The sequence below is a fragment of the Taeniopygia guttata genome, chromosome 9, assembly GCF_048771995.1.
Source record: "Taeniopygia guttata chromosome 9, bTaeGut7.mat, whole genome shotgun sequence".
Lineage (NCBI taxonomy): Eukaryota > Metazoa > Chordata > Aves > Passeriformes > Estrildidae > Taeniopygia > Taeniopygia guttata.
In genome coordinates, this window is record NC_133034.1 from 11,324,196 (window position 1) to 11,350,621 (window position 26,426).

General features: G+C 38.2%; 1 protein-coding gene and 1 long non-coding RNA gene across 10 annotated transcripts; one reads left to right on the plus strand and one right to left on the minus strand.

Annotated features, from left to right (window-relative positions):
- Positions 1 to 638: 638 nt before the first annotated feature.
- On the minus strand, positions 639 to 5,733 carry LOC121470469 (uncharacterized). Its single transcript, XR_005981434.2, has 3 exons — positions 5,606 to 5,733; positions 1,786 to 1,961; positions 639 to 859 (listed from the first exon to the last, which is right to left on the minus strand). It is a non-coding gene; the product is annotated as an uncharacterized lncRNA (long non-coding RNA).
- ZBTB38 (zinc finger and BTB domain containing 38) lies at positions 789 to 26,186 on the plus strand. 9 transcript variants are annotated; one of them, XM_072933653.1, is made up of 4 exons: positions 789 to 1,336; positions 2,003 to 2,228; positions 6,358 to 6,467; positions 20,307 to 26,186. In XM_072933653.1, exon 4 carries the CDS (start codon positions 20,307 to 20,309, stop codon positions 23,874 to 23,876), a length of 3,570 nt encoding a protein of 1,189 aa, XP_072789754.1. In that variant the 5' UTR covers positions 789 to 1,336; positions 2,003 to 2,228; positions 6,358 to 6,467; the 3' UTR covers positions 23,877 to 26,186. The 9 variants fall into 9 exon arrangements, 8 of the variants coding, with proteins under 8 accessions (XP_072789754.1, XP_072789755.1, XP_072789753.1 ...); XM_072933654.1 differs by having other exon boundaries at positions 2,092 to 2,228; XM_072933652.1 differs by lacking the exon at positions 2,003 to 2,228 and having other exon boundaries at positions 855 to 1,336.
- Positions 26,187 to 26,426: the final 240 nt, after the last annotated feature.

The following is a 26,426-nucleotide window of genomic DNA, read 5'->3' on the forward strand; positions in this document are numbered from 1 at the left end:
TGCTTTTCTCGTTGCATATTTTTCATTATACATGCAAAATATTTTGTTGTATTTTTAAGTTTTCCAGATGAAAACCCTTTTTTTGACATTTACAAAAATCTAATTCCTACAATTACTCTTGCAGTCTCTGCAGAGGGTGATACCAATTTAACGTATGCGGCTGAACAACGTATGTGCTATTAATCTCAGAGGGTAATAGAAAGACATTAAGTAGGTGATGTGAAATTTTTAATTATCATTATTATTATTATTATCTTTGCAGCTATGGTTTTATATTTCAATTTTTTTTTCTTCAAGACAACAGCATTTTAGTATCTGCATTGACCTCCATGATGTCAGAATGTCATTGTGCAAACGTAGCTAAGAAAAGCTGCTGAGAAAAAAAAAAAAACAAAGGAGCTTTGCGTCTTCCAATAACATGAGATGTGCATATACAGTACGTAGCATTTTGGAATTTATACTGTGCTAGTGAGTTGTTGCTTTCAGTTTGATTAGGCAATCATTGTTTCGTTTTCCTTGCTTTGACAGTGAGTATGCTTGCACGCTGCTTAAGTCTTCTTAGTGTTATCTAGGTCAGTGTACTTAGGATAGCTTTTATGTTCTGTAAGTCTGACAGATACCATGCTTGACAGAGATCAGCAGCAAATTTTGTTTTATTTGTTATATCTGAGGATAGAAAAATATCTTAAAACTAATCAGAATTGTATACCACATAGCACCTACTGTTTCTGCATTGCAGATATATTTAGCTCTAACACTGCTTGTGGTTAACAGGGTGTAGCGTAGACACAGACAGCTGATCATGCAGTCAGACCCGGTGCTCGTGTGGTTTGTCAATACTGCTCAGGATTTTGATGGACTGTAAAGAGAGAAAACAGAAAGGAGAGAAAAAGGAATGTTTTATTTGTCTGAACGTTAGATCTTTAGCTATATTATTTTTGCTATCATTGGCTTTTAATTTTATTTTTAAATACTGGAACTTAAAAATTAAGAAAGCACAGCAAATGCATTCAGGATTTAATATGTGCGACGTGAAATCTTTCTGCATCAAGAGGATGTTGCTGTAGTGGATGCAGCGTTTCTCCAATAAGAAGACTGTTTTGTTTTCCTCGGTAGGCGACTCAGACATTGCACAAGCAGATTTTGATAAGAGTTTGAAATGCCTACTACTGTATCATTGTAGAATTTGGAGTTTGCTAACAGTGTTAGTGACTGGAGCTCATCTTGCATCACCAGTTGATGACAATTTTCTTTGTTCCCTCCCACCCAGTTGAACCAAGACTCTGTAGCTGATACGCAATGTCACTTACAACATTAATCAGATACTGCATTTAAGGTGAGCTGTCCCCTGCCTCCTCCCTTACCAGAGCTGTGCTGCAGTATGTATCTTACTCCTGCAAGCCTAAAATGGCAGGCAGGATTAACGTTGCTTGTGCTGTGTGCATGCTGTGTATTGAATTCATTATACTGTGCCTAGTATCTCAAATGTGAGTATGTAAATGGTCTGTGTGCCATGTCATGCAGTAGTGAAGACTGGTTTTTGCTTCATTACAGGCTTAGATATTTGAGCATCACCTTAAGAATTCTTTTTTCATTTGCAATGTGGTGAGCTGTTAGCTTGTCATCACATTCAAACTACATTATTAGCCCTTGGAAAGGGAAAAAAAAGCAAACTGTGCTTCCAGATGGTGTCACCCTTTTTCTTCTTGCATTTACTGTAGTTTAAATAATGTATATTGTATTGTTAATTAATGTGAATATCAAATTAAAGCACTTGAAACTTACATATTTATTATGCAGGTAGGAGGCACGTCAAATCTATTTTTAACTCTTACGCAGTCCACGTTGTGCAATGGGCTTTGGTTGTCGAGTTTATATTTTCAGCTGTGATATCAATAGGTTGATTTTCAGTAAATGTGACAAGTGGCCTTTGCAGTGGTCAGCTTCAAGCTTTGAACCCTCTAAGGAGGAGGGAAAAAAAAAAGCCAACCTTGTTTTGCAGTTTTGGAAAACCTTGGATGAGGACTTTTTTTTCCCACTCCTGCTTTCCCTGTTGATAAACTCAGTTCTTCTGCTCACGGTCTATTCAAGCTGCTTCCCATCTGAATTTTGACAACTGCTGCTAAAAAATTATCAAGAAGACCACAAACAGAACTTATCTCCATCGCTTTACATAAAAATGGCTGGGTGCATTGGCATGTTAACACTGCTCTAAGTGGTACATGCAGGTAGGTTGAGATTTGCATGTTTTACTGTTTTCTTGGTCAGTGTTGCAAGAACATGAAATGGGCTTTGGAATGTGGCTTTCAGTTTTAAAATGTACTAAACTGTTAATGAAAACAACCTGTATTAAATTGTTGGCTTCACATGTTGGCATGGCAATTACTCGTATCTGTTTTTTTTAAATCTGTTGTGAAAGTGGAGCAATCATGTCTGTTAAAATAATCATATGTACAAAGGGCGTGGCAACGCTTATGCAACAAAAGAATTTTTGAAAACCTTATTGATTCCATTACATTTTAAAGCTGACTATAAGCATTACTAAACTTGCAGCTAAAAGGCAGAAATAAAAATTGAGGAAGATTAGAATAGAGAAAAATATTTAAATTCTGTCATAAGCGGTTTTGTGTTTTGTGCGAAATATTAAATGAAGAATAATATGCTTTAATGCTTATATTTTCAGTATTGGCTACAAACATAAAACTGCAGTATTTCTTGTTATTTAAAGGTAGGAGAACTTTAAAGAGAGAGATTGATATAGATGGCCCTGTTAGCTTAAACTGAGTATCAGTTCACTGAAATGTGTTTTACTACACACAAAAGAAATTTATTAAATAAAAACTTAACAGCCTTAAGTACAAAACCTTGAATTTGAGCATAAAGAATAACAATCATTATGAGTACTGTATTACTTACACCAACTCATAATATATTTCTTTCAGATTAATACTGGGCCAGAACCAGTTTCCTTGGCAACCAAATCCTTTAAAAAGGTTCAGTGGTAGAGATGTAGAAAGATGTTATTCTCTTTAGTAGCAATATCACAATGCAAATGGAAATGTCGCAGTTGTTTCCTCTTAGTTCTAACTGAGAATGTGATCTCACTTTGTGTTTCCATGCGGCTATCAGTTCTTAAATGATGCCATGTTTATAAAGCTGTACACACAAAAACCTGTTTTATTTCTGGTTTGCATTGGTTGTTCTCAGAAACGTACCCTGGTTTCTTTTTTAATTTAGCCCAGTCTTGCATATAGGTCAAGGTTTGTACTGTGTGTATATAAAGTAATAGTTTTATTATCATCACAAGTATAAAAATATGACTAAAACATTTATCAGCTGACAAATGTAGAGAATCAGAAGCTTTAAACCTCCTTTCAACTTTGCTGAATTCAGCCACAGTAATGCTAATAAACCTTTCTTTAAATAGTGGAGCCAGTCTGAAGTTAAGGTAAAGAACTGTGTTTAAAAATACTGCAAAAGAACTCCTGTCAGACCTTAAACAAGCCTTTAGACAATAAGCTCACTTGTGGTTTGCGGTAATTTGCAGACCTTGTAGATTTTGTAAAATTTAAGAATTATAATTCTGTAGTTCTATTTTTAGCTAATATTTTTTACTGTGCCAGTAATGTTAAACCACAGGTAACTGCCTATACAGATCAGATGTTACTGAAGGTCTCCACTGAGCCTATAACGTAGTGTATCTCCTCGTCCATGCCCTTTGTACGTGACTTGAGAAATTCTCACTACTGCAATGAGACTTTTGCAGCAGGGAAGCCATTTTCCTTTCATGTCCTTGACTTTAAAATGACTGAGTATATTTTGTGTGGAAGAAGACTCAGCACTGAGAGTGAACACAGAGGAGGTATTTAGAAGCACAGCCAATTATCAATAATAGCCTTGACAGTATGAGTAATATTAAACTAATTCTCATTTAGTTCTAAATATACCAGTTCAGTTGATTCCAAATGAGAAGAGTATAACTGTTCAGGAATATGACTTGTCATGTGTCATAATAGGCAAAGCCTTAATGATGACAATAAAACAATTAGATTCATAATTATAAGAATAATTTAATGCACTCCAGTATTCCTCTGTTCCACCTAAAGAAACAGAACTGAAAATGTAACAGACAGCATCTCTCAAGTGACGTATTAAAGCCTGCATTTTTGTAATTTGATTTATCTCCAGTAGCTTGCTTCTGCGGATTATTTTCCTGTCTAAAGTTTTAATATGGAGGGCACCATTAAATGTAGTAAGAAAGTAAATTTCTTTGTTTATTTCTTGTGTGGTTATTCTTAAAGGAAATGCTGAACAAGTTATATATCTAATCTATTTATTGCCTCTGATACTTATCTTTAGAAAATATGGGGCACTTAGCAATAAACTGTTTTTATTATATCTTTGTGTTTAAACATACCCACTCAAGCCATTTTTAAAAAGCAGCTCCATTACATGAGCACATTTCCCTATGGTTGTTTTAAACCCATTTGCAGATTTGCTCTTTTTTAAGAGGTGCAAGTCCTCTTGTAATAAATACTGAACTCAAGTGCTTTCATGAGTCTGGAAAAACTCATTGGCAGCCACGATGGTAATTTTTACTAGCGAAAGAAACCGAGTTCTTTATTTAGGATGAGTCCAGTAATTAGCAAGCTGTTTCCAGTTTTGACTGTTACACATGGGTTGCTGTATGTATTTCAGTGGCACTTACATCCACCTAATGCAGAGTGTCAGAATGCTGTAGACAGAGATGCCATAAAAAATCGTTTTTAAACTTCATCCATTTTATTCTTTTGCTGAGGGGGCTAACCAGGGCATGGAGGAGCAGGTGCAGTTTTTCCCACCTCCAGCACAGCCTGCAAATGCTATTGTCAGGGGGGCCTGTTAGGGCTTTTGGGTTTATTTTGTTGAGGGTTGGGGGAGGGGGTGTTTAGTTTTATCATAGAAGTCGAGTTGTTGATACTGAACCACCCTTTATATAATCGGAATTTGTTCCTTTATCCATGCAAATTCCATTTCTGCCTAACAGAAAATCTAAACAAAGCATGAGTAAAAATGAAATCAAACAAAAAAAATATTCACTTGGACACTGTCCTACTTGTTTTTCAATGGTCTTTCTAATCAAGGTTACTTCTGCCTCTAAACTTAATTCTGATTTGAAAGTGCAGGTCTCTCAGTGGGAAACTACCTGTGTTCAGATAATATTTGTCAGACTATTAAACAGATTCTGGTAGTAATGAATAGGTACCAATTAACCCTTTTGAGGTATCCAGTGTCTGTTGTGCTTTATCACATAAATGTCTTCACTAAGTATTAAAAGGACTTTATTATGGATAATGTATTTGAATTCCAGTATTATCAAATTTGGGAAATCTTTAGCTTTGGTAAGATCTTTAATTGTTGGATTCCTCCAAACATGATGTTTAAGCTTCCCATTTATCCTATTTTGGTCATTTATGAATATGCCTCTATTGGAATTTGAGGTAATTATGATGACTTACTGCATTTTTTTTCATTCTGGCAGATGTGAGTTACAGATTTCTTATTCAAATTAACATATACTAAAAACGTACAAGGCTAAACCAACAACAACAAAAAATTAGCTCACCTTCTTACGTTTTCAAGCCAAAGTAATGGATCCTGTATTTCCTGTACAATGTTATTGCTAAGAAGATACGGTGTATTTGCAAATGGAGGATGGAGCTATGTATTTTTAATTGCTGCTCCATACTTGCTGCTGTATGAATGCCTATCAGCTGAGTCATAAAGCCTTATCTGCATGATTTTGCAATTTCTCTATGGAACAATTTCATTTTTTTCAGTATATTTGAAACAAAACCCTGTTACGCATAATTTTTATACTGTTACAAGAAAATCTTTTTATTATGTTTGATCCATAATAATAAAATCAGGATGTTTGACAGTGATGAATAATCATTTAAGCAGAGAAATACAGGAAGTGTATTCCAGAGAACAAGAGCTGCCTAGAAATGTCATTATCACAAATACTATGGTGATATCAGTGACAAGAGAGATCAAAAGAAAAGTGGTGGAAGAGAAAGAGAAGAAAGAAAATGTCTTTCAAAATAATTACTTTAAACTTGAAAACATCCTTGCATTTCTGTCTAGAACATATCATTATGTCCAGTCTGCACAACACAGGATGAACCATAATAAAACAATGCAGCAGAAGTTTGGTTAATGCTACTGGTTTATTGCTAGTGTGTTCTAAAATTCCCAGATGTAGATTTGGAGCCCTATAGCACCCCAGGGAAAATTCTGATGAATTACACAATGTATGTGGAAATTAGTACTCGTCTAATAATTCAGTCATTAAATTTGGACTTTTTCCCTTTGCAGGCTGATACACTGTAGCCACACAGTTCACAAAATTACTGAGATGGTTTTGCTGAAAATTCCTGTCAATACCACTTTTAAAAGACTCTAACAGAAGAACAACCTGATTTTAGGTGGGTAAGTTTGTGGGGTGATCTCACATAGAAATAGAGCTAAATTATTTAACACCATCACCACTGCATTACCTGAGTATATTTTCTGCTAATTTCTAATTTATTACAATAATTTAAGATTCGTTCTCACTATGGTACCACATTGCTCTATTCTCATGTCAATATTATTGGATTTTTCCAGTTCCTACTGGATTTCTACTGCCATAGAGATTGGACAAACAAAATCAGACAGAATAGTTTTTGAAACAGGCTGTTAGAGCCTCCAGTGATCTGCACAAACCAAACATACTGGTATGCACACAAACCTCCTGAGCATGCCAGAATGTCAGCTCTGAATCCCAGTCACGAGTGTTCATACAAACCTGTGCCACACAGGAAAGACAGAGGAACTCTCAGTGCCACTGCCTGTTTCTGACACTCTTGTGTTGGTTAAGCTGGGTACAGTTCACAGAATCTCTACCTTTATACATGACTTTAATCAGGGACAGTAAAAAGCCTCTTGATTCATGAGCTGGAAAGAGCAGTTTGTAGATTCAGGTATGGTATTGTGATAAATAATCACTAAGGATATTTCAAAATAACAGTTCACATTTTGCACGGTTTTTCCAAATATTATCAGTTTCTTTTTATCTTGTTGTGAATGTCCAATAATAACCTTGGTTAGTATAAGTGTGCCTGGTATCTGTGCTTTAGATTTAAGATATACTTGTATCAAATGAAAGAATCAGTGAAAGTCTGATTAATTCATTAATTTTTAATGTGGTCCTTGGTACCAAAGGGTATAAGAAAGGGAGAAATCCCACTGATTTCAGGGGCACTATTTGCACAAATTTTGGTAGGAAATGCTTTGTTGCATTGAAGTCATTCTTGCTGTGGAATCTCTAAACTGAAATAAGTAATTCAGGTTACTAGGCAGAATGTATGGTAAGGAATCAAATTTTTAAAAAAACCAAAAACCCACAACCCCACAAGTCAAAAAGGCCTCTTCAATTCCTAGAATATCTCAAAATGTTTTCTGTAATTAAATTTACTTTTAATATGCAATGTTGTGTGACACAGAAAATGTAAAGGATTTTCAGAGGCAATAAAATGGCATTGGTGGTTTAAACTAATCAGTGAAACATTACAGTTAGATAAATTCAGGTTACCTGCATTTACAGAAGCAATGAGCTACAAAACCCAAGTTGTACCTATTTTAAGTAAATTATCATAGAACACTTGCTTAGTACATTTTAGACAGAATACTGGGCCATAACCTGTTTCCTTGACAACCACATAGGAATAAAAGGTACATTAGCAAAGCTGCAGATGTGTGTCAGTGAATGCTTATTAAGCAGCCCAATGCATTTACATACCATGTGCTCACAATAATGCATGCATCTTGAAAATCACCATATAAAAAGATTTCTGGGCATGACCTAGTGTGGTTTCTTAATACTCAAAGATTTTAACCAAAACCCTTCATGTTTTCAATGGAAGTATCTCTTGTGACTTTTTATTATTGCATTTTCAGTTTGGCTTGCAATAGCTGGATAAAATTGGCATGGTAGGCTTGGTCTGCAAATGGAAACTTTCCTCTAGGATTCTGAATACTTACAGGACTGCTGTAAGTATGGATGGAAATCATGGGTAATGGTGTCTTTCAGAAATGCTCAGGCACTCTCAATTTGAATCTTGCACCAGCATTCAGAAGCAAGCATGATCACATTGCTTTACACAGTGACAAACTAAAGCCACCAAATAAGAATGAAGCTGGTGTTGCTTGTAGCACTCTGGTTCTATCTAATGTAGCCAGGCAAAGAGATATGACCCTAGTGTTGTCTTCTGCCAGACAAGAGGAGAAGGCAGGGGTCGAGAAACAGTTGTGGAAGTAAAAATGACAGTTGATTATGGACTTTTGGAATAATAGCTGGATGTAGCATTTAGGCAGCACTTACACTTTCTGTGCAAGTGTTCAGTCCCGGATTAAAAAGAAGCTTAGATAAGTAAGATCAGTTCTGAGAAATTTGTCTGCTGACTTCGGCAAGTTTATGTACAGGTTATTTTTGGCCTTTCTTCTTAAAGTATTAATTTATATATAAAATGAAAAGTGTATCCAACCCTTTGGGTTACCCCAAATTATATATTTTAAAGAAATAAGTATAAAATCCTATTAATTAAAAAGATGGGAAAATGGGAATCTGCAAATTTTGCGTTTAAATTCAGCGGGTGTAACCTGTGAAGTTGATTAGGTGACAAGTAGCCTCATTAAATTTGCCTTGAAATCAATGAAAATATTCCCATTTACTTTTTGGAGTACTTAGTAAGAGAGTAGACTTCATACATAACAATCAGATTTAGGAAATTGAGATTATCCTGACAATGTTCAACATTTCCCTTTCTCTCAACAGCCAAGCTGAGAATCAGTACTAGAACCTAGTATTAATTTCAGAGAGTTTAAACACTGCCACATGAATATTTTCATGATCTTGAATCAAAAACAATGTGGATATGTACTAACACATGCTACTATTAAGGCTTCTAAGTGAATAAGAGTTTGGGAAATTATTATGGAGGGGCAAGCCAACTGCTGGTGTTTTTGTAGTAGTAGTAGCAGTAGTAGTAGTAGCAGTAGTAGTAGTGGTAGTAGTAGTAGTAGTAATAGTAGCAGTAGTAGTTGTTGTTGTTGTTGCTGTTGCTGTTGTCCCCCACCTGAGCTGAGCTCAGATCTGAGCAGTTCACACTGGCGGCAGAGCAAGCAGCACAAACCAGAGCTGGAGCCATCACGGTTTTCTTTGTACTGCTTTTGCTACAGTCCTTCACTGCATGAGCAGAGGCCCTGCTTCAGCCTTTAGTTTGGAAACATGCAGTAGGATGGAAAAGGATGAGCAGGGTTTGGGCTGGGCCCTTTGGTCAGCACAAAACAGAGCATAAGAATATTTAAGAGCATATGAAGTTCTTGTGTGTCTGCTAAGTTGTCATAATACTGGCCACACTGAAGTGGTAACTGAGAGCAATAGCTATCACTTGTATGTTGGTTTTGGTTTACCAAAAGAACAGCAAAACCAAAAATATTTTGCAAAACTGTAAGGAATATTGGAGGCTAGTGGTGGTGAATTAACAGCTTGAAGACCAGTTCTGGTTTCCAAAATGGGTGTGTCCAGCCAGCAGGCACACCAACTGAATGAATGAGGTGTTTGCAGGTGCAGATTGAACTCTATTTCCAGTCCATCATGATTTGCTATATCAGCTGTAGTAAAGGTCAAGAACAGATGCACTGGCCTGGCCCCCCACATACCTCATCCAGAAGAACAGCAGCCTCAAGCCTGCATTGTGGATGCTGGCTCCCATATTCAAATGATGCTTCCTCTGAAATTTGGAAAATGGAGGCTGAACTCTAGTTAACTACTTTTATTTTACATTTCTGATAACAGAACAAGCAACAGAATACCACATAGTAATTGTTCTGAATGAACAAAATGTGAATGTTTCCTTTGCTTCTTTTGTTTAAAGCTATTCAAATATATTAATTACTACATTTGACAAGAGTCATCAACAGAAGAATGTCTGTTGCTGTCACTCTGCCTGTAAACATACCTTCATGTTTGCAACTGATTTCTGATCGCTAAGGACTGATATGTCCTACAAGTGTAGGCAGCTAGAAAATGGCTTGCCAGCAGCACATAAAAAAAAGAAAGACTTAAATGGAAAATATTAATAATAAGATTGTTCAGAGATAGCAAGATGTAACGTCAGCTGATTCTTAGCAGCAGGACAACATAAGCTTTTGTATTTTGTGCAAGAGAATATTAGATTTATGTTATTGTTGTTGCTTCATTTTCTTTTTTAGACTGGTGAAAGGTAAAAAGATGTAGTTACACCTTTAAAAACTGCTTGTATATGTCCTGTTTAGTGTTAATGGGACTCTGATTAGGCCATGCCTAAATTTTAAGAAGGCATCATTTCTTGGAGAAAGATTTGGTTTGGTGCATGTGCAGAGCTCACACAGTCTGAGAGCCAAGTGAGTTGTCCCAGGTTTCTCTCCTCTCCACCAGTCTCGGAAGGGCAGAGGGCTGCAGCAGGTGCTGTACCTGGGCTCTTTCTCCCTCCACTTGATGCTGAGTAAGAGGAAAAGGGTTGCACATGAACTCTTTCCCTTTCTCATGAAGCACAAAGGGGAGATGAAGTCTCTCTGGGCTGCTGGGTCTTTGCTGTGCCCCACTCCTGAGTGAAGGGTTGGCCTGCCTGAGGGTACAGAGGAGCTGTTTCCTTCTCAGCAGCAGCCCTGGATGCTCTCCCCTCAGCAGGGAGAGCAATGAAGATGACAGTCTATCCTAGCACTTTTCTCATGGATAGGCTGGTCTAGGCACTGAGACAGAAACCAGTCAAATCCTGGCCGAACTCCTGTTGCTTATGAGGAATTTGCAAGACTGAGTAATGCTCTATATGTTGTTTTCTGCTGTTGCTTAAGAACTGAAACTGCTTGGCTAGAGAGGAGTATTGGCACATTTTTTTCATTAAATACTCTTACAGAAACAATACCATATGCCACGAGTTGCAGAAGTGAAATTATTCAGCAAAGCATCCCAACACCACCATTTCAGTAACCTTGGAACTGTTTTATACATTTTAAAGAGATTTGCTGAAAATTTTCTCTAGATCTTGCAGATTTACCATGTGAAAAATATTCCAATGCTAAACTACTTGGACTTCCTTCTAAAAGGAACACAGTATTTGTGTGCTGTGATGCACAATCATTTATGTTTAATAGGAATTGGTACACATACTCTAGCAAGCTCACTGTTTCTAAAGTACATCATTAGTGTTGGGGATTACACCCTGGAATCAGGGCTGCAGAGCAAATGCATCTTGTCCAACTTCTCCCAGATACCACTGTAGTGCATTTACAGGTCTGGCTGCAGCACCAGTGCCTCCATTTTCTTTGCTTGCAGTTGGTTTTCCATGAAACATTAGAATGATTATGTAAAATCATGGATGAGGTCAAGACAGCCTTAAAATTACTTTTTCTGAAGAATATTTTTAACACACAATGAGCTGATGGGACTGTGAATTCCCAATAGTTCAAATTTTATATATATATAATATATATATATACATACACAAACATAAATAAATATATATATATATATGGAAATTAGTACCTTCAATTGCACTACTAGTCACACAAAAGCTGATTCTTTCTTTAGTGGATGAGCTAAAGTTACCTTAAGAAAACACCCTTGAAAAATAAGAGAGAAATCTTGATTCTTTTTTTCGTTCTCCATATAAATTATATTGTCTACAGATATTAAGACTGCCAGAGCATCCAATGTTTAAGTACAAATAAATTATTGTCATTAAGTTGGACATATATCAGCTTTACAAATGATGGCTATACATCTGATATTCAAAACAATTTAAAATAATAAATTTTAATTAAGATTTAGGGGGAATTAATAACCTAATCTTCCTTAAATTTGTTTCAAGATGCCTGTTCAGTAAGGCATTTATTTCCTTTAAGGGATTACAACAGGTTTAATTTAATCCATTTTATTGTGTTGTTACTGACAACACATTTGTCACAAATACTTTTTATGGTACTTGTGTAAAAAAATCTTCATTAATACATATGATTATATATATACATATCTAAAACAGTAATAAATAGAAAAAACAGCAAATAAGCAATAGGCAAAGTCCAATATTAAGAGTAACCTACATGTAAGTATGAAATTTTGCTTATCCATTATGTAGGTTGGAATAAAAATGAATGTTGGGAAAACATTGGGACACACTCTGCCATCAAAACCACTGCGTTCTTCAATTATTTGTTCCCATTCCCACAGCTCTTGGTGAACAGCTACTGGTCATCTCATCACTCAATTTGCCATGAGATTAATGAAATCATTTTTTGGTGGCAGAGAGCCCTAAGGTAAAAATATATTCATTACTTCAGTAGGTGAACTTGTAGTAAGAATTCCAGTGATCCAGAATTACTGAAGGAATTAACTCTTCACAGAAATGTTCAGTATTTCTAAGATGAACTTTTAATGTGGACTGTGTAAGTTAGTGAAAAATGTATGTATAGATAAATCACTGAAATTGCTATAATTTCCTGACAGGAAAAAAATTCTTTCCACTGTTTTTAACCAATTGAGAAAGCACTGATAGTTACTAGACAGAATGCTGGGGAAAAAAAAAACCAACAACAACAACCGAACAAACAAACTCACCTCCCCCTCTTTATAATAGATTTTGTACATTATGTTGATATTAACCAGTTTCCTGCAATGATAAGCAGCATTTATCATGAAAAGGCTCTACCAAAATTCTAACTTCCAGGCCCATCAAGTGTGCCAATGATGAAACAGTTAATGCTTCTGGTTTTTTGTTGGTTTTTTTTTTTTTTTTGGTCTAAAATGAACTAGTTCCTATTATTCAGTGCTTTTAATGTGTAGATTTAATATTTGAAAATAAAGATTCTGTCCTGTGAAGCCTTATACAGAATACCTTGAAAAAATAAACATAGGTTAATTCGCCTTGGACAAAAGCAAGCTTTAAGACAAAAACCAAACTGTTCATTTACTAACAATGTTTTTCATCTGTCTCAAAGCCCAGTTTTTCTCTAAGCTTTCTGATTTCGGGTTCTGAGAAAACAGACTTTGCTGACTATTTGCAGTGAGAGGCTGAAACAGTATCTGGGAGAACTGTACCAAATGTGTTGGAGCACCTGGACAGATGAAACCAAGCTCTGTCCTTCTTTATCTAAGGGAGCGTTTGTTACTGCTTATGAAGCACTAATGGTAATGTTGTGCTTGTTTCCTGAGGCAGTTAAAATATCAAGAAACCTAAATTATGTTTTAGAATACGGCTTAAAACAAAGCCGTTATTTGAGTTTCTATATATGCTTTTAAAAAAGATTATATAATCAGATAACAAAAAGGGTAAATGTTACTATAATTTACTATTTAAATGTAATTTATTTCAGTTTGTTTTTTTTTTTTTTCAAGGATATGTTTCATCTCTGCTTTCTGGAGGGAAGTGGCAGAAGGTAGCACAGAGCTATCTATGCTCAGAAAAACTTTCTCTTTCTTCCTGGCCGAAAGGCCTGGAAGGACGGTCAGGCATTAAAGTCCTGTGTTGAGGAATTCTCAGGGCCGCGCTGAGCACTGCACCGATGGCCGTGGAGCGGGCGCCGGGCGCTGGGAGCGCGGCGTTCCCTCATGGGTGTGCACTGACAGGGCTGCCTGCGAGCAGCGCGGCGCCGAGGCCCCGGCCCCGCTGGCCGCGTTAGCCGAGCGCGGCGCGCTGGCTGCGGAGCAAGGCCAGGGAACGCGCGGCGGCGGCGGAGGGCGCGGGCCCGGCCCTGCCCGGCAGACCTCGGGCGATCCCATTGCCGGGATCGGCACAGCAAAATGGCGGCCGCGCCGTCCGGCCGCCGCCGGGCCGGGATCGCGGCCCCGGCCGCAGACCCCGCCCGCCCGCCGCCCGCGGAGAGCCCGCGGGCCCGGTGTTAATGGGGACGGGGCGCTGCTGCGCGTGGGCCGAGGCTGCGCCGGCGGGGACGGAGCGGCGGCAGGTCAGTGGCGGCTCCCGCGGGAGGGGCCGCGCGGGCACCGCGGCACCGCCATCAGCGGGCGCGATGCGGGGCCCGAGCGGGGGGGGCCGCTCGCAGCCGCGCGAACAGCGCGAGGCCGCCGCGTCGGGGCCCGCGGGCGCGCAGCCGGCGCGGCAGGAGGCGGCGGCGGGCCCCGCGTTCCCGGGGCTGCGCAGGGCAGAGCCCGCACCGCGCTGCGCGGCACGGCCCGGGCCGGCACTGCGCGGGGCCAGCGCCCCCCCGCGGGCGGCGGCGGCCGGGCCGGGCCGGGCCGGGGGCGGAGGGGAGCCCCGGGGCCGGGGGGAGGCCGCCCGCGGCGGGACGAGCCGCGGTGCTGGGAACGGAGCAGCCACGGAGCGCTCGGGTACGGGCTCGTCCTGCGTGTCCGAGTGAGGCGCTGCCGAGGCCGTACGGGGCGGTGGGAGAGGTCATGGGAAGCGTGAAGCGGGGAGTGAGAGAATTGAGGTCGGGATGCTAATGGTGGGGAAGAGTCCCAGCACTGAAGGAATGCTTCGTCGCGGGGCATCAGAGGTCTGTTAATACTGACATACTCCTAGGATACATTCCACCACCCCACCCCAGCCCCCCCCAGCTGTCTGAATTAAAAGAGGAAAGCGCGAGGCTGAAAAAAAAACCATTTACAGTAATGCTCTTCTATAGCAACAGGGAAGGAAGGATGTGAGTAGCGAGATTCCAAAGAGAAAGTCTCTCAATGCAGTTGAAGAAGTAACTTGTAGGTCTGTAGAGTGAGCACTAAGCTACGCGCTCCTGCGAGCTATTGAAAGTGATTAGCCATCACTGACGTCGTTAGACACCAGGAACACGGCCCTGCATGCCCAAGGCTGCAGGGAGGCTGCGGCGCCCTGGTCCGGGCAGCCCTGCTGCCGACACAGGACTCGTGAAATGATTCCATAAAAAACTGGGCAGTCACCGTAGCAGTGATGGTTGGACAGTAAGTTTCCAGGTAAGCAAGGATCAGAGCTGGGGCGATGGCGTGGGGGGATATACTTGTTTGGGGGTTTTTGTTTGTTGGTAATGCCTGACTCCATTTCGGCTCTAGAACAAAACCAACATCCTTAAGGAGACTTAAGATACAGGTGAATGTTCCTCCTCAGCTGGGGAAGCCAGCTGGAAACAAAACAGAGACTTCAGAGTACCTTTACAGAGTGAGGTGAAACTGAACATAAGGAAGATACAGAATGAACATATTTCTGTAGTGTCCTGGTGGTTAATACCAGAATATATTAGCACTTTAAAATCCCAGTAGAAATTCATGGAGCAAGAAAACAGGGAGAATTCTTGCTACAGTTCATCATTTATCGTGCTGGTTTTGATTTTGCCTTAGTACTAGCAACTGCCCTTAATGCTTTGGAGTTTTTTTGTTAAGCCACTAGCTTGTCTTTCAAATTTAGCTGACTGAAGAGGAATAGAAAAATCTTATATGTAATGGGGTACACTCGCCTGGCAGTGGATTTCAAAAGATAAGCAGAAGTTAAAAGAATATTCTAGATTGTAATAGTTCTCTGTGGTAATAAAATATTTGTATTTGGTATTCATGGGCCAGTTAAACTTCTTCTCAACTCTTTGTTGACTTCAGAGTAATGTTAATATAAAAATTAATAGTAGCTTCTACTCTCAGCTGTGTCCACATAAAACTGGCTTCTATATTTATAATTAACAGTGTCATCTGTGAGACATAATTAATCAAATTTGTGTTTGGATGCATCAATCTCTGATCTTGACTTTTAGTACTACTTACTTCAATTTGTGACTGATGTCCTGGAGTGGTGTTCTGTTGATGTCAGAAAAGGTACTGTTACATAATTTAATAAACCTACTGACCATTACACTTGTGTTTCAGATTAGTATTTAAATCTGTTTTTTCCAAGTGATTCAAACAACTTTTAAGGAGAGGTTAAGTCAATTACTGCTTTTGCAGAAAATCTGGAAATGGTACTGTAACCCGCAATCAAAAATTCTGCTGTTCTGAACCTGAAGTTATTCATAGGTGTACCAAAGACCAATAGGTAATGCTACAAAGGTACTGTTCAGATTCCTAAGAAATTTTTTATGTCTGGATTGAGAGTAAAAAGTATGAAATGAACAGACAGATTTGTGGAAAAAAAAGAAAGGATTAGTTGGCTGAGGAGTTTTATTGCCTTTTAATAGGTCAAATGGTATTTATATATGTTTTGGGAAATATTTACAATAAAACTAAATTTTCTTCTGTGGCTCTATAATAAAAATCATACAGAAGAGTAGTTACATTCTGAATGGACTTTCCAGTGTTTTAATGAAACATGTTTAATGCTAACACATCTGAAAAGTTTGATCTTCGTGTATCTTGGAAAGCGAAGAGCAGGTTTTCATTTTACAGTATGACCTGCAAATGGAATGTAAAAAAATTCCTAAAATACTCCATTTATATGTGTGTGCTAGGTAGGGAATTTTGATTTTAGAGCATTTCAGACATGTTTTTGCACATGCAAGAAGTGAGAATCATTACAGATATGAATAAATGGACTATTTGAAGTATGTGTAGGTTGAGATAAAGAAGGAGAAAGTGTTGGCTTTGAAAACTGATTTGCTCTGGAATTTTTCTGTATAACTTTCCAGTGAGATATCTAGCTTATAGTTTAGCACACAGAAAAAAAAATTAAGTGACCAAATAGCAATGATCATTTCTACAACGTTGGCACAAGGAATCTAGTTTAGTATTTTACTGAACATACCAAATAGTCCAGGACTCCAAAAGCTGGCAATCTCTGTACATGGCAAGTTGAAATTAAAATACTCACTTTTGTCATTAGGAAGATAAATTTTAAGATAATTAGTTGAATAATAGAACTTGTAATAAACCCACTTGGGTTTGTATGCCTCTCAGCAGGGCATTAGCAGTCTGATGCACTTAGCAGTCGGTCTGTCAGATGATGTGTCTTTGAACTAAAACCAGCTGTCTCCAATAAAGAAACAAAAAACACAGGCAAGTTCCTGTGGGGCAGTTCACTGGGAGGTAGAGTTGACATCATTTATTTCCTATACTCAAGAAATAACCCTATCAATAGCTCCTGTTGTGAAATGTTTTTGGTGTCTGACAGTTGGTTTCTAATACCACATCACATGGTCAAGTCAGATGTAATCTCAGACATTGTCAATGAGAAAAAGGAATCAATTATGGAATAGTGGCTGCTTGCTGGAAGAAAAGAATTGTTAGTATGCTTTCTGTAGACTTCATACACCAGAAACTATCTACAGAGTTACATCTGAGTTTTCAGATACCCAACCAAAGCAGATAACTGTATCTAACCACTGTGAATTTCAGGTTGCCATTCCAAATTAATAAATATCACTTATTTTAAGTCATATTAGTGTCATAAACAAACTCATCATAAGCTATAATTTTAAGATTTCAATGCATCTAGATTTACAGCTGCTGAGAGTGATCAAATAATCAAAATAATATTAATGTATGTTTATATCACCATTATATTGATTAATTCATTTCCTGACACCCATGGCATATCATGGGAAACATCAGAGGAATTTTTTGTGAATTGCAGTTTTATTGTGAATTCTGTGCATTGAAAATTCTCAACCATCAAAGTCTATTAGAAATTTTGACTATTTGTATAGACAACACCTTTCCTGATAGAAACAGCAGCCATGCTGCAAGGTAAAAATTTTACTTCCAAGCTTCATCTGTAATGTACCAAATTACAGTCTTGTTCATATTATGTTGGGTTTGTCTTCACAGTAAAGTTGTTGCTACTTTTTGTGTAATTTGATTTGCAGAGAAGTAGTTTGTGGATTTGTGATAAGTGTCCTAAGTGTAATTAGATGAGCTAGAGCAGGGGTGTATGATTTGTATTAATTTAACTTTGTGATAAAGGTCCTATTTTCTAGAACAGATTACTTCGCAGTATTTTGGCTGAATGAGCCAATGTGTTCTAAATTCTATATTCTAGTGAATATGTGTCAAACCTTTATTTTGCCATCTGGATCAAACCCATCTTATATATTGGCATTCTTAAGATATTAAGTATTTGAGGGTAAAGGTCATAGTAAAATTTTTAAAGCTGAACATTAAAGTTCGGAGCAGCAGATGGAGTGTTTAGAAGGTAAATCCTAACTTAAAGTATTGTAATATTTTAGCCTGTCTTAGAAAATTTCTGCCAGTCATACTCTTTAACGTGCATTTTACTTTTATAAGTTTAAAGAAAAGGGTCTTTAAGATGTGTGATTTTTTTTTTACTGTTGTGATAAATAGATATGATTCATGCTAACTAAATTGTAACTATATCAATATTTTAGAAAATAATTGTTATAAAGTGATAAAGGAAAAGTATATGTGATTAGTGTTACAAGGCAGATGGGCCCTTTTGCAGATTATTACATGTGAAAAATAGGATACAGGATGTAGTATTGAGATAAGCAAGATCACAAAACAGAATCGGCCTTGGGATGAACAAAGTTGGGACAATTCCAGGTACGGAATCTAAGTTGTGGTTTTATCTATGAAATAATAAGGCTTATTTTTGGAACATAATGCTTACTTACATAACACAAAGCTTAGTGCGCATGTGCAACCTGTAAGGTTATTCAGAGGGCAGCGAGGAAGACAGTGAGCCTTCCTCTGAAAAGACCACCAAAAAGCCAGGAGACCCCTAACAACAAATGGAGCATGCACTATGCAGTGTAGTGACATAGAATTCAAGAATCAAAAATAGGAGGAGATTTACAGAAAAATACTGATGAATATGTATTAGCACACAGTATTTAAGTTTAGTGTGGATTACTTTGTTTTGTACGTGAGGCAGGGTGAGAAGCCCTCCCCCCCCTCCCTGTACTCGGGCCAGTTTTGCTTATACTTTATACAAATCTTAATCATACTTAATTAATCACTGCCAATTTTTTTGTATATGCTTGATTATATTTAATATACTTGATTGTAGTAATTTATATAAAATTGATGTTTAATTAAAATTGCTGCTGAATTAAATTTTGTTGTTTATTAAATTCATTCATAACAGTAGAGATAGGTAAGTTCTACTAGCACAACTATTTCTTCATGACTTGAAGTCAGAAATGGACAGTACTAGTTCAAAACACTACTTCAGACATGGGGAAAAAAGGAATAAACCTCATTATGTGGCACAGATCTGAATTTGAGAAAAACCATCTGGTGAAAACGGATTTTCACCAGATACGAAATTAGGTTGGCAAAAGTCATCAAAATTCAAATTCAACTGGCAAATTAATCCATTTTTTTCAGATTATTTTTCATTCATATTTTGCATATTTTTTCTCAATGGAATGATCCAGTATACTCATATAGTAATAGTGGCTAATCAAGGTAGTTTTTGTCAGCATTAAACTTAATGATTATATATTAGCAGTTATTTAATGGTACTTATTATTGCAATTAAATCTTACTATTTGAAAGAAATTAAGAATACACTATCTAATGATAAAGTGTGAACACTAAGCATGAACTATAACCGAAGGAAAAACTCTCTTATTTTCTACTTGTTATTCCATTCTTTTCTACTTGTTTTACTCAGAACTTTTCAGTCATTTTAAAGTAGTGTAAATTATTGAGTGAATTTAATCACTATTAAAAAAAAATCAATTCACATAAACAGTGTTATAGTTACTGCACTGTTGTCTACCAAATTGTGTTCCTTGTGCATTCATTTGCTTATAAAGCCTTACCCTGAAACTGAGACTCTCTTGCTGTGATTTAAATATGAGCTTAGTAAGGAGGTCAGATGCAGCTGTGCTGTGAAGTTGGTGTCTGACAAACAACCCAGAAAGCAAAGTCCTTGCTCTGCACAGAACATTGACAACACAGCCTTCTCCTTCAGTTGTGCCAGGCCCCTCCATGGCATGCTGAGGAATTCCCCAGGCTTCAGGGAGTCCTTGAGGGTGACCCTGAGCAGCTGCACCCGCTGGCATAGCAAAAGGCATCGGCTGCATTCTCAGTGAAGGTTCAAGCCGGGAGGGAGTGGGAGGGATCCTCTGGCTCCCGCTGAGGAGCTACTGGTGCTCCTGCCTCCTTGATCTGGACAGACATTTCCTGCATAGTGTTGACACCAGAGAATATAAGATGACTTAAACCTGAAATATTATGACAAAATTTTACTAATTCTTAAACTTTAAAAGTTAATAAACTAAAAAATACATAAAAATAATATAGAACTATAATTGTGTAAGTTAAATTGATGAAATTTTCCTTCTAATTTACTTTTTTTTTTCTCTTGTAGATGACAGTCATGTCCCATTCAAAGGACCTCAAGGATGACTTCCACAGTGACACTGTACTTTCCATTTTAAATGAACAGCGCATTCGGGGTATTTTATGTGATGTCACCATAATTGTGGAAGACACCAAATTTAAAGCCCATAGTAATGTGCTGGCAGCTTCAAGCCTTTACTTTAAAAATATTTTTTGGAGTCGTACTATCTGTATTTCAGGTCATGTACTGGAGTTAGATGATCTCAAAGCTGAAGTGTTTACAGAGATACTGAACTATATCTACAGTTCTACAGTAGTTGTTAAGAGGCAGGAAACTGTAACAGACCTTGCAGCTGCAGGGAAAAAACTGGGAATATCATTTCTAGAAGATCTTACAGATGTAAATTTTTCAAGTTCCCCCTGTCCCTATTCATACTGTGTTAATGAAAAAGGGACTGTCAAAGAGGAAAAACATGAAAAGCGACATGAAGATTCTGCTGTGACAAACGGACCACGAATTACAAATGCATTCTCTATTTTTGAAACAGAAAACAATTTGTTTTCTCCCCTTGATTTGAGGGCCAGCTTTAAAAAGGTATCTGACACAATACAAGCTCCCAGCATCGGCCTTGACCGAAGTGATGTGTGCAAAGATGCTGAGTCGGCCAGTACCTTGGCTGAACACTCCTATGCAGTTTCTTCTGGGGGAGATACTTCACAAGGAGCACCTTTTGTTGACCAGGACAGCAGCCCTTCATACCAGGTGGGTGAGGACCGCTATGAAAATCACCAAGCCACCCCAGTTATTCGAAAACAAGCAGGTAGTAGTCCTAGGTCAGCCTTTAAACCCAAGGGTGCTGGTTTGGCTGTAGCAAAAGTACCAGCCTCTTCTGTAACCACTGCAGAAGGCCAGCACGAAGCAGTTACTGATCAGACAATTACTTCTGTTCCAAAATCTCAAAATAAACCAGATTTACGTGTATCCAGAGAAGAGGAGAACACTTCTGCTGATGTCTCTGCATCTGGGGCGACAGTCATTCCGCCTGTTTACAGTTGTAACTATTGTGCAAAATCGTTCAATGACCGGGTGTTACTCACTGCTCACCTTCAGCTCCACTCAGAGCATCAGGAAACTTTCATATGCAAATACTGCAGCAAACAATTTGCAAATCTAAATATACTGGAAAGTCATGAACAAGTCTGCATGAGATCAAGTAACTTATCGGCTCACAATGGAAATGAACAAAATTTTGCAGATAACTGTACTGGTACAGAGGGACGGAATGGAAGCTCCTGTGCGAACACAGAGCCTCTGTTGTCTGAAAACAGCATCACTGATTGTTCTAATGCAAACTGCACTTTACCAGAAACGGATCATTTGGTTAAAGTCGTTGATGGGCAGATGTTATACACTTGCGTTGTTTGCAAGCGTAGTTATGTCACATTGTCCAGCCTTCGAAGACACGCAAATGTGCATTCCTGGAGAAGAACATATCCCTGTCACTACTGCAATAAAGTCTTCGCATTAGCTGAGTACCGCACCCGACATGAGATCTGGCACACTGGAGAGCGGCGCTACCAGTGCATTTTCTGTCTGGAGACCTTCATGACTTACTATATACTGAAAAATCACCAGAAGTCTTTCCATGCAATTGACCATCGCCTGTCAGTAAATAAAAAGACAGCCAATGGGGGTTTAAAACCAAATATGTACCCATACAAACTGTATCGACTCTTACCTATGAAATGCAGGCGACTGCCTTATAAATCCTATCGAAATTCTTCCTATGAAAATGTTCCAACAAGTACCCAGGCTAATGAAACTGCTTCTACTAACTGTTTCATTCCAAGCTCTCTCAGCTCTGAGCTACCACCACTGAATTTTCAACATAGTATAATATCAAACAACAGAACTCTGGCCTTGGATACATCTTCATGTAATAATACAGCATCTTCCACAAATACTCAGAATTCTTTCTCTGGAGGAGTAGGTATCTTAAATTCTGACCTGCAGAGGGACTTCCTCCCAGCTGAAAAAAGAGTTTCCACTGCTGCAAATGATTCTGGTTCACAGGAGTGTGATTCCTCAGTTGTGTCTTTAGCTAACGTAAATGAAAATTCAACCTCTGTCATCAGTTACAGCAGTTCTGCACCCTCTGTTATAATGCACAGTAGCAGAGTTTCATCAGTAATAATGCACAGTAAAACAGTCACTTCCATAGAAAACAGTAAGACAGAATCTTCAAATAACCTGCCCAGTCAGTCAGCAAGTGATGACTGTAAGTATGGGTTGGATAATTATGGGAAGAGCATTACAAAATCAAAAACTATTAAGGAGAGAAAGAAAACGCTGCTGTACAACAGAGCAGAAACAACAGAGGATACGCAGCACGTGACAGAATCTGAAGGTTCATGTAGCAAAACTACAAATACTGTCCAAGAGTCCAGTAAAACTGAAACATACATTGCAAAGCCTGCCTTACCTGGAACATCTGCTGACAGCAATGTTGCACCTCTTTGTCAGATAACAGTAAAAATTGGTAATGAAGCCATTGTAAAAAGACATATATTAGGATCTAAGCTGTTTTGTAAAAGGGGCCGAAAATCCAAACATGAGTCCAAACAGGACAATCTCACTGAAGAACCAGAAATGGAAGTAAAGGAAAAAAGCCCATCTAGACTCTACAGCTCAGAATGCCTGGAGCTGACAGAAATGTGTGATGATGTTAGTGACCAGGACTCCAGTGATAAACCCTGGAGACCTTATTATAACTATAAACCAAAAAAGAAATCCAAGCAGCTAAGAAAAATGAAAAAGACCAAGTGGAGGGAAAAACACGGAAGCAAGAACACTGGTATGGAAAGCCACAACACATGCAGTCGAGAGTATGCACTCAGGAATGCTCCCGAGGAAAAGGTGGTCAGCCAGGAGGAGAACACAGAAATGCCTAATCTTCACTGTGAGCTCTGTGAAAGAGACCAGTCTTCCACAGCAGAAGCTCAAGAACATGCGCACTGGCATGTAGCTGCTTCAAAGCCTTATATCTGTGAGTTATGCCAAAAACAATTTCAAAGTCCATCCACTTTAAAAATGCATATGAGGTGTCACACTGGGGAAAAGCCCTACACTTGTAAAACCTGCGGTAAATGTTTCTCAGTTCCTGGTAATCTACAGAAGCACGAACGTATTCACCTGGGTGTCAAAGATTTTGTCTGCCAATACTGTAATAAGGCATTCACTTTAAATGAAACACTCAAAATTCATGAAAGAATTCATACTGGAGAAAAACGCTACCACTGTCAGTTTTGCTTTCAGAGCTTCTTGTATCTTTCTACCAAAAGAAACCACGAGCAAAGGCATGTACGTGAACATAATGGAAAAGGATACGCTTGCTTTCAGTGCCCCAAAATTTGCAAGACTGCAGCTGCTCTGGGAATGCACCAGAAGAAACATCTATTCAAAAGCCCAGGCACACAAGATAGAAAAGAACAGTTTTGCAATGAAAGCACTAAACTTTTGGAAAATCCACATTTCCTTGGCTCAGAAGGAAGTGAAGTGAAAAATACACAAAACCTAACTCCAGAAGTTATACTTTGAGTGACCGTTGAACAAAAGAGAAGAAAAATTGAAAACTATATATTGGAGAAGATAAAGATGCATTGAATGGGGAAACGTATCAGTAAGCTCAAATTTCTTCATCTATATGTGTGTCAATATATGCAAAAGAAAAAATAACACAGAAAAACTAGTATTTGCAATAATACAAATATAATTTGGAACACCCAAAAATACTTTTGCCACAACAGACTCTAGCACAGAGAGAAAGAAGAATGGCCAACCCAAACCCTTCTACTTAACATTACAAGAAACTAGTCACTGAACTATTTTACAGTTCTGGTTTTGAATTAGAATTGTTTGAAGCAAAAGTAATAAGTAGGTTCATGGTGTATTCTGTAGAACGAATTTTTGCTGCAGAAACCATATATTGTATTTTTTTTTTTTACAAAAGTAATGTGTTTATAAAGGAAATAATTGTAATCTTGTGTATTATAAAGTGAAGGTGAGAAATGTTTAATGGGCTTGGATGTGCTGAAGTACATTTGAGTTCTGCCATGCTTTTCTGTAACTCAGCCTTTATGAAACATATTCAGGAGTTTAAACTACTCTTTTAGTTTCCGTATTCAGTTTTAGAGTTATCATAATAACTGTTAAGTCTGAGTGGAGTTGTGAAGAGTATTCCCGATTTATATATCTCTGAGGCATTTAATAAAAGTTCAGTGGAACTTGCTATAGCCAGTCTTCCAAACTGCATAAATCCCCATGTCAGTGGCCTGGTGAACTCTTCAGGTGCATTGGTCTAAAGAAAATTGTTCTCATGAAACAGAAACCCTGTATAGAAATGTCCACCTCCTGGTGGGTCTGCAGCTCTTGTCTTTTAGAAATACAGTTCTTCTCCACAGAAGGACATATAGACAGTTTCCCTTCTCATCCTGGAATAATGCCGGGACACAAACAATAGAGCAACTCCCCGTAAATACCTTGAGTTTGAGAGGAGTAGGTAAATAAGACTCTTACTTCCATATATACCCCTGAAGCTATCCCTGTGTATAAACAAGTATAGGGCCCGTTTGTGGCGTTCCCTGTCATCTCCATGCCTTAAATGCAACATTTAACCTTCAGATGTCCCTTCTCAGTGATCCCACCAGCCATTCCAGCAGTGTTCTGTGGCCACAGTAGAGAACACAGTTCTCTCCAGAGAACCCAGCAGTGTTCCAGGCCAGGAGCAGGCTGCTGAAGGAAGGAGTGTCAGCCTTCCTGCCTCCCTCATCTGCCACACCGAAGGGTTACGGTGAGCCTGCAGCTGCACAGTTCACTAAGAACTGGGAGAATGGGCTTCTGAAAGACAGCACCAAAATGTTCCAGTTAATACTGTTTTGTGGAAGTGTGATTCATTTTAACTGAGATGCTTAAAAAAGTCCAAGCAGGTGTATGTCTGCAAGTTGCATTTTATAAGATAGGGCTCTGGTGTACTGTATCTGCATTTCCAATAATGATGTATGTTCATTCCTGTGAAGTGTTAAAAAATTAGGTCATGACAAGGGTTAGTGATTCTCAACTTCATTCTCCGTGATGGTTCACAGTTTGTTACTTAACTTCGTCTTCTTGAATATTTTAAAAGAAACTATAGCTTGGGTACAATAAAACTACAATTGAAATGATAATACAGTATTGATTGAAGTAATAATACGGTCCACTTACTTATTCTGTCACTGGTGAATGCTATGGACCCTTTGAGAAATTCTGGTTTCATGGCAGCTTTGGTTCCATTTAAATAAGGATAATAGAATAATAAACACAGAAGAGTGTAAAGAGGTTTCAAAGAAAGTACACAAAGATATCTTCTAAGTGGACTTGTATGGTGATAAATATAGACCAAAGCAAATAAGGTAGAATATTTATAAATGCAAAGATAATTTTACAAATATTTTCTATAACTGTATAGTTCATTAAAAAAATATTGTTAGCTTGTGTTAGGTTTGGGGGGGTTTGTATATTTTGATAAAACCACAACAACTTTGTAACTCTGTATATTCTCTACAGTTTATAGCAAAGCAGTTTTAAGATGGCAATGTCATGTTTATAGTTCAATTGTGGCACTTTTACTACAAGTAACCTGTTGCAGTAATGAATCAAGTATTAATGACCAAATTAGAATTAAAGTAAGTGTAAGAGAACGTAAATACTATACGTTGTCAAAGACTGTAATTTGCTACATAATCACATCTGTATTTTTGTTTAGAAGAAAATATTAAATGCAGATGTTAAGGATTGATAAAGAGTCTAATTTTATTTTTAGAAAGAGTGATTATAACTCTGTTTTTGCTTAATTAAAATAACATATTCCTATTTTTCTGTAAGTCTCTCCATTTTTTAAATTGTTTTAATACTTACATAATCTATATGATCCACGGATACATATCTTCTAATAGTTATTTCAGTGGAAGATTAAGCAATGCAGTTACCAAGTAGTCCCTTCATTAAGGTCAGAACACTGAATTGAGAACCTGCCAGAGCTCAAGGGAAGTGATGGTATCTCCTGGCATCATACAGGGTGAAAGCAATACAGAACAGAATCTTCCTGCTCAG

What these genes read in the sequence shown, in the direction of transcription:
- ZBTB38 (XM_030280773.4), top strand. Translation starts at nt 13,963, where the DNA reads ATGGGGACGGGGCGCTGCTGCGCGTGGGCCGAGGCTGCGCCGGCGGGG. An exon ending in CGGGGACGGAGCGGCGGCAG is followed by an intron (nt 14,026 to 20,306) that starts GTCAGTGGCGGC and finishes TTTCTCTTGTAG; the next exon opens with ATGACAGTCATGTCCCATTC.